The 17,565-nt window shown below is 43.8% G+C and overlaps 1 protein-coding gene across 2 annotated transcripts in view; it reads left to right on the plus strand.

Annotated features, from left to right (window-relative positions):
- Positions 1-17,565, plus strand: part of pik3r3b (phosphoinositide-3-kinase, regulatory subunit 3b (gamma)) — a gene marked incomplete at its 5' end in the record, with an annotated part of 155,750 nt that overhangs the window by 69,696 nt on the left and 68,489 nt on the right. For both annotated transcript variants that reach the window (XM_079266684.1, XM_079266685.1), the window contains 2 exons: positions 6,608-6,800; positions 8,500-8,585. In XM_079266684.1, the coding sequence (XP_079122810.1) occupies positions 6,608-6,800; positions 8,500-8,585 (279 nt within the window). The remainder of the gene's footprint in view (positions 1-6,607; positions 6,801-8,499; positions 8,586-17,565) is intronic.

A 17,565-nucleotide genomic window follows, 5' to 3' on the forward strand; every position in this document is an offset into this window, starting at 1 on the left:
GGGTTCAACTCGGTCTGAGCCGAGGGTGCTTTTTTTGCCTCTTGCTCTTGGCATGAGCGCCGACAGTCATCACACCTGACGGATTTCTGCCACATCTGGATGTGAAGACGACAAGGCTGTACCCTCTCATCAGCATCACGTTTCTGCTAATCCCCTGACAGCTCTGGGATTCAATGAAAACAAACGCTGAGCAAAAACGTGGCTCGTTTCCAAGGTTCTCTCTCTCTCTCTCTTCTCTCATTTTCCGTACAGCTGACCTGCCTGTTCACCCTTTCACCTGCTGCCCGCCTCGCCCACGGCTTGTAGGGACTCTCACGCTGTTATCTATCTTTAATGAACCCTACCGTGACATTTGGAGTTCCGAGCTTTGCGTGGGCGCCGTGCGTGCCAGTATGTGCACATAAAAGAAGGTCAAAGACAGACTGACGCATGGACGGACGGACGGACGTACGCGTGTGTGGTAGCGTTGTGCACGTTAGCGTGCGCTTGTCGGGACAGAGGCATCGTCTGAGAGTTCACACTAGCTTCCCTGCTACCTCCTCCCAAAATGTTACTCGGCTAAGCTCCTCGACATGATCTCCGAATGAAAAAAACCCTCAATTATGTAAGTGCTTTTCTCTCGCTTGTGATCCTCGTCCCGTTAAGTGACAGCCCTTTTTTATCTTACTTATTCAGGTGATATTTCCTGAACCCGATCATTCACTGACAGTTCTGTCCCTTTAGCTTAATTCTTTTGTACGACAAGCGGCACCGCAGCGTTGATCCCATCTATTTGTGTCTCCGATTTCTGCCGTCATTTTGCTGGCCGTAGAGCGGAAAGATCACATCCCCATTTTTAATCCTGCGAACAAAGCTTTTAATTGGCTTGAGTTGTTTTCGAAGCCGTCAATGACCATGATTACAGCCAAGGTGATGTCTTCAAATGACGTGTTTTCTTAAACAGTCCAAAACCCAAAGAACGGAATGGTGACCAGCAAACTGCTGCAAAGACAATGTTGCTATTCAGAGGAGCTGTCGTTTTGGGTTGATTTTTTTTTTGGGACCTCTCCACCTCTTGCCCGAGCTCCTACTGAAGCCTGAAGGGGCCAGCGAAGCCGGATCTGGGTCTGTCCACGGTGGGCTGGTCGCTGCCAGATGCCCCGCTGGAGTCTGAGCTGAAGGAGTTTCTGGTGAACCTGCATTATTTTGCCTTGGTTTTAGCATGGAATCTGATAAATATTTAAGAATAACGATATAGAAATAGCCAAACTTTTCGCTGATGGTCTGGTTTACTTATGTAGGTCATATAGAGGCATCAGTATTAAACTAAGACTGTTTCATGACCAGTTATCAAATGTACTTACTTCATGATCATCAAGAAGACGCTGTGTATACTGGACCTGTGTCTTTATAAATCTATCCATGTGGATGGAACCAGTAAAATGTTCCTCGTATGAAGTTACTGTCTGTCCCATCCTACTCTAAACCCTGGGATTTGTTGATGTTGCAACACTTTAAATCCCCTCTCATTCCATTTAAATTGTTACCTTTCCTCTGGCTGTCCGGCTCTCAGGGATCAGTTTGATCTGGGTCCATTTTTCCAGTCATTGGCTGAGCATGTGAAATCCCTCGACACTGTTGGAAAGAAAGATAACATATCCGGAGTTGGAAGGGATTTTCATATACCTGTTCAACCCTATTGAACCACCACTGGGACAGCTGTCACAATCATTTCACACAATTTAGTTGTGTTTTTTTTCAGTGAAAGAATAATCACGTTTTTTTTGTCATCAGATGGCTGTAATCCTCCTCTAATCCTCCTCTCATCTGATCCTGCAACATCCTACCTACAATCAGCCCTTTGATATCCTGGCTGTGCCATTTTTGGGCTTTTATTAATTCCAGCTATTTTAAAGAAAGACGTGAGGGTCGTGATGCTGTCACATTTACCAAAGTGCCTTAACCCATTATATTTTATGAATCTAAAAAGTCACAGTCCACGCCTCCCTCATTCTTCCTCATCCTCCTTCTGTCTTTGGTCTCTGAGTCACTCATCTCTGCCCTTTTTCCATTTTATTTATTCCTTTTCCTCACCTCCTGACTCCCCCTCCATGCCTATTTTTCGTCCTCTCCCTGTCTTTTCCCATTCATTAGTTTTGCGAGAGTTCGTTGACCGTAATGGTCTCAACGAGGTCATCGTCTGTGGGGATAAAGGCCAGCTGTCTGAGTCTGACTGACCACTGTCCATCTGGGTCTTCAGAGGAGAGAAGCTGTTGTGCACCGTTGTCTCCATTAGGGATGAGATGCAGGATAAACTGTTACCATCTTATCAATCTGATAAGCCAGCACTTTTTGATATATATATATATATATATATTTTTTTTTTTTTTTTTTTTGCCTATGAGGATTTTTGGAAATAGTACCAGAAGAATGTGGACACCCAAAAAGTCAACCCAGTAACAGCATTCTGCTTACAAGATAAGAAGTCTAAGTTGACACTGGTAGCTCTGTTCTATTTTGCGGTTATAATGTGTAAGCGTGTTTGCATGCTAACGTTTGATGATTAGCACTGATGATTAGCACTGTGGGAGAATATTGAGTCCAGTATTATCCTGCGTCCCAACACTAGCAACTCCATCTTTACACACCTACATGTGGAACATGTGGGAGAGCACCGGAACCTCAATTCAAGTTTGGATCTTATTTGTCTTTTAAAAGCTTTTGGCAGTTTAACTGTGGATTTACCTTCCTGTTTCCCAGTCAACAACTGACCTCATTCCCGGGGTCATCTGATTGGATAATCTATAGCATCCATGTACAGAAATGGAATTAGTGTGATGCAATTCATTTGGCAGACACCTTTCTCCAAAGCGACGAAAGATAAGTGCATTTAAGAGAAGTGGATTCAAATGGAAAAAACAACAACATTGCAACCGTGCTGTCCAGTTGTCCAGTCCTACAGAGTCCCGCGGGCCCAGCTGGACAGGCCGAGTTCCCTCTCCAGCCTTGACCTCTTTTAACAGAGAAAGCAGGTGTGTGTGTGTGTGTGTGTGTGTGTGTGCGTGTGCGGGTGTGCGTGCTAGAGATGGTCGTCTATGATCAGTGGTTGTCAGAGAGAGAGAGGTGACTTCGATGACCCCATCAGGCTGCAGCAGATTGTCATCCATCCATCACCGCCCACCTGCCCACCCAAAACACCCACACACACACACACACAAGTGTCCCTGAACTTCGTTGAGTCTCCCATGCTCCCTCCATGTATAAATCCTTATGATATTCGTAACATCAAATCCCACGTTTTGATGCTATTTATGGCCGTCATTTTTCATCAATAGCCGTTAAATGCCTTTCCATTCTGTAATTACCTCTCCTTCACCAGTCTGCGTGGGCTTCAAACTGCAAATCCACCTTCAAGGGACTCACAGGAAATGATGCATGGTTCTAGTGGACATTATGTGGAGAGAAGCGGCTGTATACAGGAGTTCACGTATTGTAACCGCCTGAATCCCTCCGTCTTTTCTAAGGTGTCACCGTGAATCCTCTCAGCCCAGCGTGTGTTTGGCTGCACTGTAAACAGATGCAATCAGTTGCTGCTCTTCTTTTGCGTCTTTGACAGAGAAGGTCAAGCCATATCTTTGAATGATCTTTATTGAAAGACCAGAATATACAGTGCAGTAAGGCTGCAAAGAGAGATCACGCTATTCAAACATTGTTTTGAGTAAATATGAAAGAGACGGGTGAGGTGAACTCATGTCAGAGACAGTTTTTCATGATGTAGTTTTTTTGTTTTTGTTGAATGTCCCTCAAAATGTTATGAACAGTTATGCTGTAATTTCATACATTTATGCTGTGAATGTTAACGTGCTTTTAAATGAGGTCTGGCAACCAGAGCTGTGGGAACACGGAGCCCTTCTCCAGCTAGTTCTCTCTTTCTCCATCTCTTCAATCAGTCAGCCGTCACATGTACAAAATATATGTCAGTTGTTCTGTCAGTTCTCTCTGTTGCTTCTCTGCGTTATTGGGATCGATTTGAGCACAGTACCTGCACAGAGTGCCGAATACACCAGTACCTCACGTGGTCAATCAATACATCAGCACTCTTAAAGCCCGGACACATATAACATGCACACATGCAGAGCACTGCGTCACACAAGTCACTGGACAATATGTATTTATGTCGAGCAGTCCAGTCTAGCTGTTTCCACCTGCGTGTCGGGATAACTGTATCCGTTTTGATCGGTTTGTTTTCTGCTAGAAGCCACGGTCCACTTCTTCATCCAAGTGAAAGAGACCAGTTTCTACCTTCCATGACCTTTGCATGACACCAGTCCTACTCTACTGACTTCTGTAGCTATGAATACTGGAAGGTTTGGAAAGTGTCACGCATTTTCTATTTGTTTTTATTTTCTGTTCACACATCTGATTTTGTTGTTTTTGCAATGATCAATTTGAAGGGCAATATTCCAGGTCATTCACGATCAGGCCGGTTTTTATACATCACGCCACAGAAAACAGCTCTTCATCCCTCATTTTCTTCATCTTTTTCATAAAAGTATGCACTTTTTGAACAGGACTTTATGAAATGAAAGAGATGCAGTACATTTATTTCACTTATCGATCCGTATTTTTCCTTTTTATTGAAACTTTACCCTGAGCCTGTGAGTGTAACATACCAGCAAAACTTAGATAAATACCTTTCAGACTGAATATCGATGGTGCAGTATATACGTGGATATTATTGGGACCCAACAGCATAAGAAAAACATCTGAAGCACCACATTTAAAAAAATAAAAAGAAGTTGCAGTTTAACAGATTTTTGAGTCAGGCTGTTTCAGTCAAGCGCACAGCAGGCTCAGGCACAGATGTTTGCAGCTTGTTTGGGGTGGTGAAGGGCCTGTGGTGAGAGCGCTCGTCAATAGGTCTGGTCCTCTTCAAACATGGCCCATTGTCTGAACCCCGGCTAATACAAGAAAAGGACTCTCATTATCCCCCGCGCCGCCTCCCGCTGACTCATCTTTTCGTTTCCTTTTACAAGCATTCGTATACGAAGCCCCTGTGATTATCTCCATAGTGCCTGACAGGATAGCTGGCTAGCAGCTGGCTGCTAGACGGGGTCTGGATTCAGATCAGTGATGTCCTGCCGGACTTCTCCTCAAAGTCAGCCAGCAGTTGGCTGCGTGCTCGGATGGATATCGCTGGAGGTGCAGCTCGCAGGGCGGCACAGCAGGGGCGTCTGCTCTGTGCTCGATGCGTACGAGTGGAAGAGCCAAGTGTTTTTTTAATGCGATAGATGTTTATGCATGTGGTATCCAGGGTGTCTGCTCGGCTGTTCATCAAGACGCTTGTACTTTGATCTTACTTTGTGTGAATACTGATGATGGTCTTATTTACTTCTGTAAAACCACCGATATGATGTAATGTTGGAACCAGGGGCAAACTGTCAGGAAGATGTACCTTCCATCAGCTCCAGAGCTGCTGAAAGATCCGAAATGCTGGTGTGAAACATGACTGCTGTTAGTTCACAGTGATGTGATGTGATTTTTGATTTTGATAACTTTTATTTAAGTTTTTCATGGTTAGTAGGGGTGGGAATCGCCAGAGATCTCGCGATACAATATTATCGCGATACTTGGGTCACGATGCGATATTATCACGATACTGCGATGTTCTGAGTATTGTGATAACATATATTGCCATTTATTACTTTTTTCATTATGTCCCCAAAGGAAAACTGTGTCAACAACATGTTTTATCTGAGTTCTTCCTCTGATGTCTCCATCTTTGTTTCGACCAACTTCCTACCAATCACGCACGCAGACCCGGCACCTCTGCTGACCTCACCAGAAAACAACTCAGCGCCATCTAGTGGACTGAAAAAACAATTGATTTGATTTTTTTAATTTTAATTTAATTTCTTTTTTTAAATAGTTTATATAATAAAATATCGATACTTGGCGTCCGTGTATCGATATAATATCGCCACGCAAAATATCGCGGTACTATGCTGTATCGATTCCCCCCCCCCCCCCACCCCTAATGGGTAGGTTTGGATATATTTATTTTTGTGGATTCTTTTTCATCCACCATCTTCTGCAGTGTAGCCACATTTGGAAGAGCTAAATTATACTTCATGGCCAGTGTGGACAAGATAATTACAACGAGTAACTTCTTCCACATACATATCGTCATGTCGTTATCTGCTCCATCTTTGTCGGCACAGGATACGTTCACTCACTCAATACTGTGCCTGAACGCCTCACCTGCGTTTTACCAGTGCTGGGAGCCCAACACACTCTTTGCAGTTACGCGAATGTCCTCCCAGCTGTCGGTTTAGGATAAGCTGACGTATTGATAAAGAAGATGAGGTGATGGAAACAGATATTTCAGGGTTTTAACGGCATGGGCTTCTTTTGCGTCTTCCTCTAAAATACCTTTCTCGTTACATGCTTCTGCTTCAACACCAACAAAAAGGATCGATTCAAAATCGATAAAAATGCTACAGAAAATGTATTCATTAAAATAACTTAGAAACAGAAATGACCCGCTCCAAGGTCGGAAATGAACATTTGATGAAACATGAATTCACCTGGTTTGTTGGTCTAAAGAAGCCTTTGTGGTGTCTTATAGAGACTCAGAGTGTGGAGGAGTGCGGGGAGAGGCTGAAGAGGATCCTGGAGTCTCCCAGCGTCCCTCAGGCCAACCACCAGCTCCTGGTCCACCTCAGCAGACACCTGGCCCGGGTCAGCCAGCACAGCCAGGCCGGCCCCCGGCTGCTGGGACAGGCCTTCGCCGAGGCCGTCTTCAAGCACTCTCCTCTCAGGTACACAGGTTTCACCCCTCATTAACACTCTCATCCACACGTTACCCCGTTGCATTTCGTCCGCACGTTTCATTCTCACAGCCACAGAAGACACGCACTTCTGTTTGATGTCTGTTCAAATCCTCGACCAGTCCAGTGCAGCTGACTGTAACTGACTGGTGAATCTAATCTGACCATGTGTTACACTTATTACAGAAACAAACTCTTTCTTAACTCGCGGATATGGCTGTGGTGTAAGATATACGACACATTTCCAGATGTTCATGTAAAGAAAACAATTCAATCCAGAAGGAAGCACCACTTCATCTTGCGGCTGTTTTTTGTACCCCTACGCCGTACCTTGTTTTTTATTGTGAAGAGTTTATGTTGTGTGTCATTGCTCACTTAATGGCTTTTTCATTTGCTTCTTCTATTCAAATTCAAGTGAGGTTTTTATGTATGGGTGTAAATCACAGTGTGAGTCTGTGAAGGACAGGCTGAAATGGAACAAACCTTGACTAGCAGAAGAGGTAACCCCACTGATTGTGTTCGTGTTGTTCCCCCCCACTGTGACTTTTCTGAAAATATCTTTTCCATCCTAAATCTTCCTCAACATTGAAACACAAAAGTATCCCAATTGCGCAACAAGTAGAACAAAGGAAGTCATCCAGTATTTTTCAGCTAATTTGAACGCCTGGCAAATTATCATTCTTGCACATTTGATTCTGTGGTCTTCATGTTTTATGGTGTTTGAAGAATTATGTTCAAAGATCACAACAGAAAAAAAACACAAAAGATGAAACGAAGAGGTACTTCTTCCCATACAGCAGTGAAATGAGATGTGTGCTCTGTAGCATTTCAACCGGTTCGTTTCTCTTTACATTTGTCGCGTAAAACGAAAAAAAGTCGCACAGCATTTGGGTGGAGGGGGCGTAGCCGTTTCATTCTACATTTGTGAATCAACCAGCCAAAGAGCTAAAACAAACTGGCAAAATATGCCATCCTTTAAAAATACTCCATCCCCATATTAACCACTGCCCATTTCCAGGACAAACCTCATATCAGTTGAGCGAGATTGTCTTGATCCAGCACAAAGACGTGATATTTTTGTCGTAAAATATTTGCCATTGCGAATAGGAAAGCCAAGCATGATATTTGGCTCAGCTGTAATATCTACATCCTGCAGTTTCAGAGCTGGGTACTTGAGAGAATGGCATGAACAAAGCTGATGGTTTTGTTTTTTCTCTCTCTGTACTCTGCCCAAGATTGCCTGCGTCTGTTTTTCCAGAAATTACGGAGGAATTTCTCCTTGTGGCGTTGTGTGCGGTGGAGATGTAGGGGATTTGGGGAGGCAGTCAGCCAGTGATTGTTTGCATAGCCTGGTCAAGCAATTCACCTCTGACGTGCACAGCGGGCGGATAAAGAGCGACGCGGCACATCACACCATTTCAACCTGATCCCATGTTAGCTCATTCCATGCGTGTGGAAATGTTGACTTATGCTAGATGGTTCTGGAGTACACGCGGCAGTCTGCAAATATTTAGACATTCACACATGTTCTACCCTTTGGGCTTCACTGCAGCATGCTGGGGGGGGGGCAACTATGAAGGCTATGAAGGTCACACTGTTGCACTTTGGGGGCATATTGTGAGTCAATCCCACACCGTCCTGCTGTTCATGACGAAACCCAAAACAAAAATACTTGTGTTTTCGTCAACAGCGCCGACGTGAACCCGGAGCATCACGTCAGGATCTTGGAGGCTCTCATCGCAACAGGAGGTCTCATGGAGATGCAGGCTGCACCAGGTAGGACAACGCTCATGAACAAATGGTCTCCCTTCTGCTCCGGAAGTGCTGAGGTTCCACCCGGAACCATTTGCTTCTGAAGAACCCCTTTAGGAAAGAAAGAGAGGTTTTCAAGGGTTCTTTGTTAAGACGAAGGGTTCCATTGAGACTGTGATTTTGAACAATGATTGTTGTGTGTTACGCTGCACCACATCAGCCCCAGCCCTTTGGGAGCCTCAGAAGGAACCCTGGGTGGGTTCCATATGAAACTCTGGAATATAAAAGCGTTCTTGGTAGAACCCCATCGTTGGGTTCTGGTTAGCATCCTTACCAGGTGGAAAGGTTTTGAATAAAACCTCTAGAAGGGGTTCTGGAACCTCTCACAGATGGTTATAGGCAGAGCCCTTTATGTCAGGTTATAGGTAGAATGCTCTGAAAGGGTTCCAGGTGGAACCTTTATAAAAGGGTTTTCCTATGGGGACAAGCCGGAGAACCCTATGTGGTTCTAGTTAACACATTTAATCTGTGAGTGCCTTTTTGCATACAATCTTTACAGTATATCTTGGCCTGATACTGTGCGATATGATGATTTCACTTGGCTTGTGACACATAATCAAAGCGTATCTGCTTTGTGCCTGAAGTTTGTTTCTAAAGTGTATCACCATACGTTTCTCATACTGGAAACATGACATTCCCTTTACCCTCCCTGCTTCACCACAAACTGCAGTGGAAAACACGTTTGGTTTATGAAATATGTGGAAAACACAAACTTTTTGCCCAATTGCTGCTGTGATAAATTGGGCATGAAGCATGAAATAAGTGCTTTAACTTTGCTGTCCGTCAGTTTGGGTTACAGTCTGGATGTACAGAGTTCATGTTAACAAAACACAGCGGTTTCATGTTGTTTTGTTCTTGATGCATTCCTGATTGGCTGGACCATTTCAGCTGAGAGCGAGGGTATGGACGTGAGCGTCGGCAGCTCGGGTTTAGTGTATATGATCTGCACAGTTTGCATTTTTCTCAGACCTCAGCAATATTTTCCCAAAACCGTAGAAAAACATAGTTTCTTAGATTTGGGCCACAGGAGAAACGTTGTCATCCGATCTGATGGAAGTTCAACTCTAGAAAAGCTGTATTTAACAAAGTAGCCTGATCTGACCCGTGTTATGCTCGTCTTGGTGGCACAATGGTAAACAAGACGTCTTCTACCTTTCTGGTTTATGCATCCCCCTTCAAACAAAAGGTAAAAACTTGATGACCACTGCAGCCGTTACTAGATCTGGGCACAAACGCGTAGAGACGACTTGTAGCTTTAACCTGCTTGTGAGCCTTTGGTGTATGTCTTCAGAGGTAACATGCTGTGGAAAGATCAGTCAGCCTCTATGAGGACGAAAGAAAGGTCACACAGCAGGTGTGTGGCTGATTGTAAGGGCCAAGCCAGGCTGCTGAGGTCATTTTCTTTGGGTCAGTGCGTGCGTGTGTGTGTGTGTGTGTGTGTGTGTGTGTGTGTGTGTGTGTGTGTGTGTGTGTGTAAGGTAGTACTGGTCTGTTGAAGGCCACAGTGCTGAGGCCAGGGTTAACATATTGGTTGTAGCAGTGATTGTAGTGGCTGCTCAGCTTATCTTCATATGGAGCAGAGGTTCATTCAGAAGGGATGTTGGAAAAGTTGCTCTCGAGAGCAGATGATTAAAACACAACCAGGCGAGGACAGAACCCGGACAAAATCTTTTTTCATCCAACACTCGTTAGATAGGTGGGCACATCCACTTTGACACAGTGGCTCATGACACTTTGAATACGCTTTCTTTATTATGTCGTCATTATTACTGTCACAGTGCTGGACTGGAATAGTTTCATTTTAGACCTAAAACCTTTCAATTGGATTGCATCGTTTCTGATCTGCCTTACTGGTATCTCTCGTGGCGTCCCACAGGGTACCATCTTAGGTATTTTTCTTCTCTTTCCATTCACGCTACTTCTGTGTCAGAAAAGCGTTCAGAATTAAAAGCAATTTTAATTCTGAATTGATTTCCCTTTGTTGTTATGCTGATGATACTAAGTTTAACCTCCAATATTCTGTGTACCGTAATGAACCTACTGTCTGATGTTGGGATTAAATCCTGTAACATTCATCTTGATGGGGTCAAACTCAGATTGTAGCGTAGACACGTCAATTTTGTTATTATTATTATTATTTCCTTATTTAAGGAAAATATCCTAAATCATGACTAAATCCAAAACACATTTCCAATCAAACTAAGAAATCTTAATGGAACAATCATTCACAAAATTGCCACTTGCCAAAAATAAAGGACGCTAAACCATCAACTGAGATGTTACTTTGTGGGATAAAATAATGCTTTCTTTGGAGAAACAGTTTGGACATTTTAAACCTTCTATGAAGTCAGAGATTGTTGACCCTTATATGTCCTTGATCTAAAGGTACTTCTGCGTTGGCTTCAGCCTTCAGGTAAATACTGGTCACTGCAGAGAAATACAGCAGACAAACACAGGCAACACACATCCGAGCCACAAATCACGCTCAACCTTAGGTCGGACTTGTTTTGATTTTCATTTTTTGTGGGGGACACACAAAAGGACAGGATGCTGTCTGGAGGACAATCAATAATTCATGGAATAAACCTCTGCCCTGCAGTGTGGGGAGATAAAAGGGATCCATCGGGGGTTGGGGCGAAGCGGCCACTGGGGATTTGTGATTTTTTTTTTACTCACTCAGAGTATCTTTGAAATGCTAACGTTAAAATCCAGCCTGATGGGAAGCACACATAAGGAGCACAGTCAACATTCAACAGGCCTTCTGTATAAATGCACACCACATATAAAAAGTTACGTGTCGAATCAAGTCAGTAAGCTAAAGAATAAGCAAGAGCAAAAAAAAAAAGTGTGTGTGAGAATTGGACAGGCTAACATCACAGCAACAAAAGAGAGAGAGAGCTGTTTTGTGCTTTCTTTGAAGTGTGTCTTTAGTAATATCACTTACACAACCCTCTCTCTCTCTCTCTCTCTCTCTCTCTCTCTCTGTCTCTCTCTCTCTCTCTTTCTTTCTCTCTCTCTCTCTCTCTCTCTCTCTTTCGGGTGTCTGAATAAAGCCTCAAAACCCTCTCTGTGCTTTGTCGTCAGGGGAATGATGTGGGAAATTGCACTCATGTAACACAGTTGCACTGTTCTCCATCGTCGTGTCTGTCAGAATCTTTGTCTGTGTCCTATTTAACATGTAGTCATATCGTGAGTCTTGGAGCATCTGGGTTTTTGTCCGGACAGGAATTATCTGTTTAAAAAGGCAGGTGTGAATTCAGCTTTGACACATTAGTTCTGCATGATAGCTACCGAAGAAACTCTGAGCAGTAGAGATACACTGGAACAGTCCCTTAACTTTGCAACAAACATAATATAGATTTGACCAGAGCCCACAGCGATCGCATCACACGCATCATCGAACTCTCTGCCTTTATTTTGATCTCAACTTCACACCTGTAAAGTTTTGTGAATCTCACACCGTTGTGATCCTAATCACATTGTCAAAACATAAACAGCTGGCAAAGCACTCCAACGCACCAGGAGTCTGTTTCATTATTCTGTTTTCAGCACCTAGCAATGCTAGTCAGCACGGACATTGAGATGTCATTTAATGCCTCAAGTTGTCGCGTGTGTGTGTGTGTGTGTGTGTGTGTGTGTGTGTGTGTGTGTGTGTGTGTGTGTGTGTGTGTGTGTGTGTGTGTGTGTTCAGCTCATGTTGCTGTTTCAGTGGCCCGGCAGGGTGACTGCCTGTCCGATTAAGCTTCCCTTTGTTTGATGAATGGATTCAGAGTGTGAGAGAGAGGTAAGCTAAAACAGGGAGGTCAGGTTCATGTGCGAGCATTTTTTCTCACCCATTACCTCCCCTGCCACCCCTCCAGACAGCATTAGTGGGGGTCAAAGGTTAGCGCAGTGCCTGTTGGCGGTATGTTAACCCCTTAAGAGAGGTTTGCGACTGTGTGTGTGTGTGTAGATGCCCATTCACCTCTCAGGAGAGCTGCCCTCCAAGCCATGTTCTCTAAATGGAGTCTGAATATACGACCGGTCCTGCTCCACCTGAGTGCTCCGGCTAAGTATCTCTGCACAATGTGACTCTGTGTGTGTGTGTGTGTGTGTGTGTGTGTGTGCGTGCGCGCACGCTTGTCCCTCTGTGTGCACATCACTTGCATGTGAAGCCTCAGTCTTGTCCAGCCAATCTGTCAGCCAGCACGCATAGAATCAGTGGGGGGGGAAAGAAAAGGGAGGATTGTAAACTCCCAAACACACCCATTCACATTCTGGCCCTCTCGCTCTGCTTTTGTTATGAGCTGTTTTCCTTCCCAGGCACGCAAGCCGTGCCCGCAGCTTGGCAAGAATATGACATATGCTAACACAAATACACACACTGACACTTACACCACACACACTGGTTCCCGCTCTCTCCCTCAGTCCATTTATTTGGCCGGTAATGTAGCCGAGGAGGGTTTGGTGGAAAAAAATCTTTTGCTCAGAGACTTCATCAGAAAGCTGGCTGCTGTTGCTGCTGACAGTGTCTTCCCTCTGTTTACATCATTATAGTCCGCTGTTCAAATTCTTCCTCCTGAGCCTCTCTGGCTGTGGCCAAAGTTCAGATATACACCTCTCTAAAGCCTCACTCATTAACACACTTTGTTTTGTTTGTTTAACATGAACAACCTATTTTACCCAATAGTGCAGTGTTCTGTTTTAATGAATTACTGTGACGTGAACACGATGTCCAACATCTAAACGCTCCTAAAACCACAAATTGTGTTTTTGTTGTTTTCAGATTAAACAAACAGATTGAACAAAAGGATACATATTGTCAAATCGACTTCAGAGTTCTTTCGCAAAACTGAAACTATTTCATGAATCAGCCTCAATCGATTATTTTTTTCTTTTTTCCAGGAAATATTTTTCAGGAAGTTGGCTAGTTCCATCTGTCAATATTTTGGGGTTTTCTTTTGGTATTTTATGATGGTAACCTGAATATATTTAGGTGTTGGACGATTGGTTGGACAAAACAAGATATTTGTGGATGTCATGGGCTGTAATTCTCATACAGATAATAAATTGATATCTATCCATATATTTCATATTTTCATAATAAGCAAATATGCATATTTCCCAAAGTATTGGACGAACAATTGATATGATAACATATGAAGGGTAATCAGAAATCTAAAGCCACTCAGCTGCTTATGTGTGAATGACCTGGACCTTATCCTGAACTAATAACACACTCATACTGCCAATTGGGAGGAAAGTGCCAGCTTAACATCCAGTATAATCCTACTGTACGGGGTCAGCAGCAGGGCATGCACACACACACACACACACACACACACACACGCACACGCACACACACTAGCATGTGTGAATATGTGTTAGGGCATCATGGTTGTATAATGTGATTAAGGTCAGGCGAGTATACACAGCTTTTAGCGTGTGGATTTGTTAGTATTTGGCATTTTTGCATGGCTTTACATGGCTGAGTGTACCAGCTACACACACACACACACACAAACGTACACACGCACACACACTGTTGTCTATTCATCCTAACGGATGTTTGGGGAAGCCACTTGTTTGGGGAAAAAAATGACATTATTTACTTTTTAAAATGTCCGTGAATGCGGCAAGAGGCACCCGTCTCGTCACGTGGCTGCAGAGCAAAGTGCCGCTGAGGCGCCGCTCAGTTGCGATACGCCTCCCTCGACTCGCTTGCTGTCTCTCTGCTAGCTCTCCTCCCGCTCCACTTAGCTATGTTTGTAGCTAAGCTAATTTCAAAATGCACGTTGGGTCAATGCGACTGATTCAGTGAGAGCTGGTCACAATTGTGTAGGTTGCTGCTAAGCTACAGTTATCGCTACCGAGTGAACACCACTGTTGCTAGCCCTAGCTAGCCGGCTCACTGACTTGTCAGACTAGTTGGGTTGCCCCCAGTGGACAGTGACAAAGGTGCAGCAAGTCCAATTCATCTCTCCTGCTGTTGATCCACTTCCGTTGTCTTTTTCACTTGTACGGTGCAGTCGTAATGACGGACATCAATATTCTGGATGCATTTATTTATTTGACTAAAAAGCAGAGTAATCGTGGCACATAACATGAAGAGGCACAGTTTTCTTATGACTTTTAACTCGTTCGGTGAGGCAAATACATTTCTCTTTCACTTGCCCTACAAAAAGATCAACTTGATGATCTGCTTCAGTTCAAAACCAGTGTCCTGTTAAAGGCGTCAAGCAAAATGACGACAAAAGATGCTTCACAGACAGACCACGGCGGGTTCAAGGCCGTTACTCTACGAAACATTCCTCAGCTGTTCTGTGGCTCAGTAATATTTTACTTACAATAAAATCCAAACGATCTGCGTTAATATTAAACGCTTATTTTTTTAAGTGTTTCTTACTGATTCTCACACAAAGAAAAGTCTACCTGGATCCTTTTGTGTCTCGCTTACTGAGATCCACTTTGGTTCTTGGAACAGATCTCCGATCAGATCTTCCCATCTTTTTTCTTTCACCATATCAAGAGGTCAGGGGTCAGATGAAGGTAATGGCCTTTGAAATGACTTTGTTAGCTGGATACAGAGAGACATGTGGCCCGGTCAATCCCAACAGGAGGTCGGGAGGTGAGGGTCATAACACACACACACACACACACACACACATACACTTGCAGTCAGGAGGTCGTGAAATTGTGGAAACCTCGATATACACAAGTACCTCCTGATAATGTTCCTGATAAGGTTAATGATGTCACAATTTTTACACTGTTGATCTGTAATTCTTTTTTAGCAAACTATTGATTTCCCCAACAACGTTATATTTGGTGTGTGCACCACCAGACATTACCCCCGTGCACAGTCTTGTTTCAGCACATTTTACAAAGAGTTTTTGGCTGCTCATTGCGGCTGATCACCCAACACCTACGGACACTTATTATTGACCTCATTTCAGATGATCATGTGTTTGACATCAGTGAAGTGACAAAGATAGTAGCAGCACATGGAACATACAGTGGAACATATATTACACAGGCTTTAGATATACACCGAGATGATGCAAAAAGTTTTTCTTGCATCCACAACATATACAATGTAATAACATCGTGCTCTCTTCCATAAACTTAAGTCGATTCATTTCACTCAAGCCAGGATGTTAAAGACCTTCCTGAGTGTACAAAAGTGGCACACATTTAACAGGCGGTTTAGTCTCCTTCCCCACGAGACAGCGCGATCTCTCGGCCCTGCACAGCCTTCTCCCTCGGCTCAGTTTCTATTAGAAGATGATGTTATAATGCCCATCATCCAGCATACTGCTCTCTGGTTGAGTTGTTTTATGGTGTATTCTGGGAAGAAGCTCTCCCCTGGTTCATGTCCAAGTTCTGCTGTAATGTGCTCATGTAAAGCTTGAATTAACGTCAAACGGCCCCCGGCTCCCATGTTCATCCCTTCATATGTAATTTGAAGGATCATAAGGTCACAGAAGCTACACTTCCTGCCATCCACTGCCCCCGCCTGCCTCCACGTTGTCTTGTATGTTGTTGTTTTACTATTATACTGAAAAGTCAGGTGATTTTGGGCAGTTTAGAGTCTCGTATTAATATTTCTAAAACTTATAATAAGTTAGTGATACGATTTTGTTTTGTTGGCGGTTGTTTTATATGAAAGTGAAAAAGAAAATACATTTAGACGTCTATATTAAAAAACATGTAAACTTGTGAAATATTTCCTTTAATCTGCAATTAACAAAATCAGTCTTGGCTGGTAAAGCAGCATCAGGCCTTTTCTTTTCAGGGCTGTTTCATTGATCCAACGGTCTACATGTAGTTGTCCGTATGTCCATTACTGCACACAGCCGGATACATGTCGCATCCCAAACTGTTCCCTCCGTCTTTCTCTGCCCTGTGTGTTATCTCGTCACTCTGCTCTTCACTCTTAAATACAGTGTACTCATTACTTCACATTCAATTTTCTGTTCATTACCAGAATTTCAGAGCTTGTCTTGGGATGCAGCCTCATTAAAACAGAGTGCTGCTCACATTGCATCATGTCTCACCAGTAGGAACCCGACAGACCTCTTTTTTTGTATCCGCACATGTTAAAGTAGCTCAGAAGACGATGTACCACTGAGGGCAGAATGTGTTACAATCAGAGAATCACAATGATGTGGAAATGCCGCTCAAACTTCCAAAGAGTGAGCAGCAATTAGTTTATGATTTATGTATCTCCATGCAAGCCATCAATAATGCATTGAACTTATGGCCCAAAGTTATAATGATGCACATAACTATGTGACAAATGAAAATGAAACATCTGATTCTCCCATGTAGCAATTTAAAAAGAGCGGCTCGTAGCCTGGCGGGACAGCGCGTGATCGCAGGCGTGCACGTGTGATCGGCTGTCCAGCTCCCCAATGCGAGCGCACGTGTACCCACCAGCTGTGTGTGAGACATTTGCTGCACTGAAGGGCAAATGTGATGTAAAGAATATGAGGCGGCGATGGATGGCTGAGCTGAAAGCAGCCGTGAATACCAATGTGCTGCTTCCTCTCTGCGTCTCTGTCGAACTCACAACAGCTTCTCTCCTCTTTCCCGCCTCCTTCCACTGGGGATCTGTTGTTTTTATAGCAGTAATAATTCTGTTTTTAAATCAAAGCTGCTGTTGTCTCCTCCTGACTCAGCCAGCTTTGAATTACTAATGAGCCGGTTTTCTATACCTCTGGGCAGCTCTGGGAACAGCTGGCCACAGAGCGGGCTGATCAGTAGGCACCATGCGCCTCATGCTGCCTTTTTATTTTGTTGCGTTTTACTGCTAAATTGGTCCGTTTGGAGCAGCTCTCGGCCTTGGAAGGCTTTGTGAATTCAGCTTTAGGGGTTTCACGACTCCAGATGATGTGAATTAGACCTCTGTTAGCTGACTGTTAGCTAACCTCGGTGATGGATTGTTTACGCTAAGTTTCGTGAT

This window comes from Melanostigma gelatinosum (genome assembly GCF_949748355.1).
Source record: "Melanostigma gelatinosum genome assembly, chromosome: 4".
In the NCBI taxonomy this organism is placed as follows: domain Eukaryota; kingdom Metazoa; phylum Chordata; class Actinopteri; order Perciformes; family Zoarcidae; genus Melanostigma; species Melanostigma gelatinosum.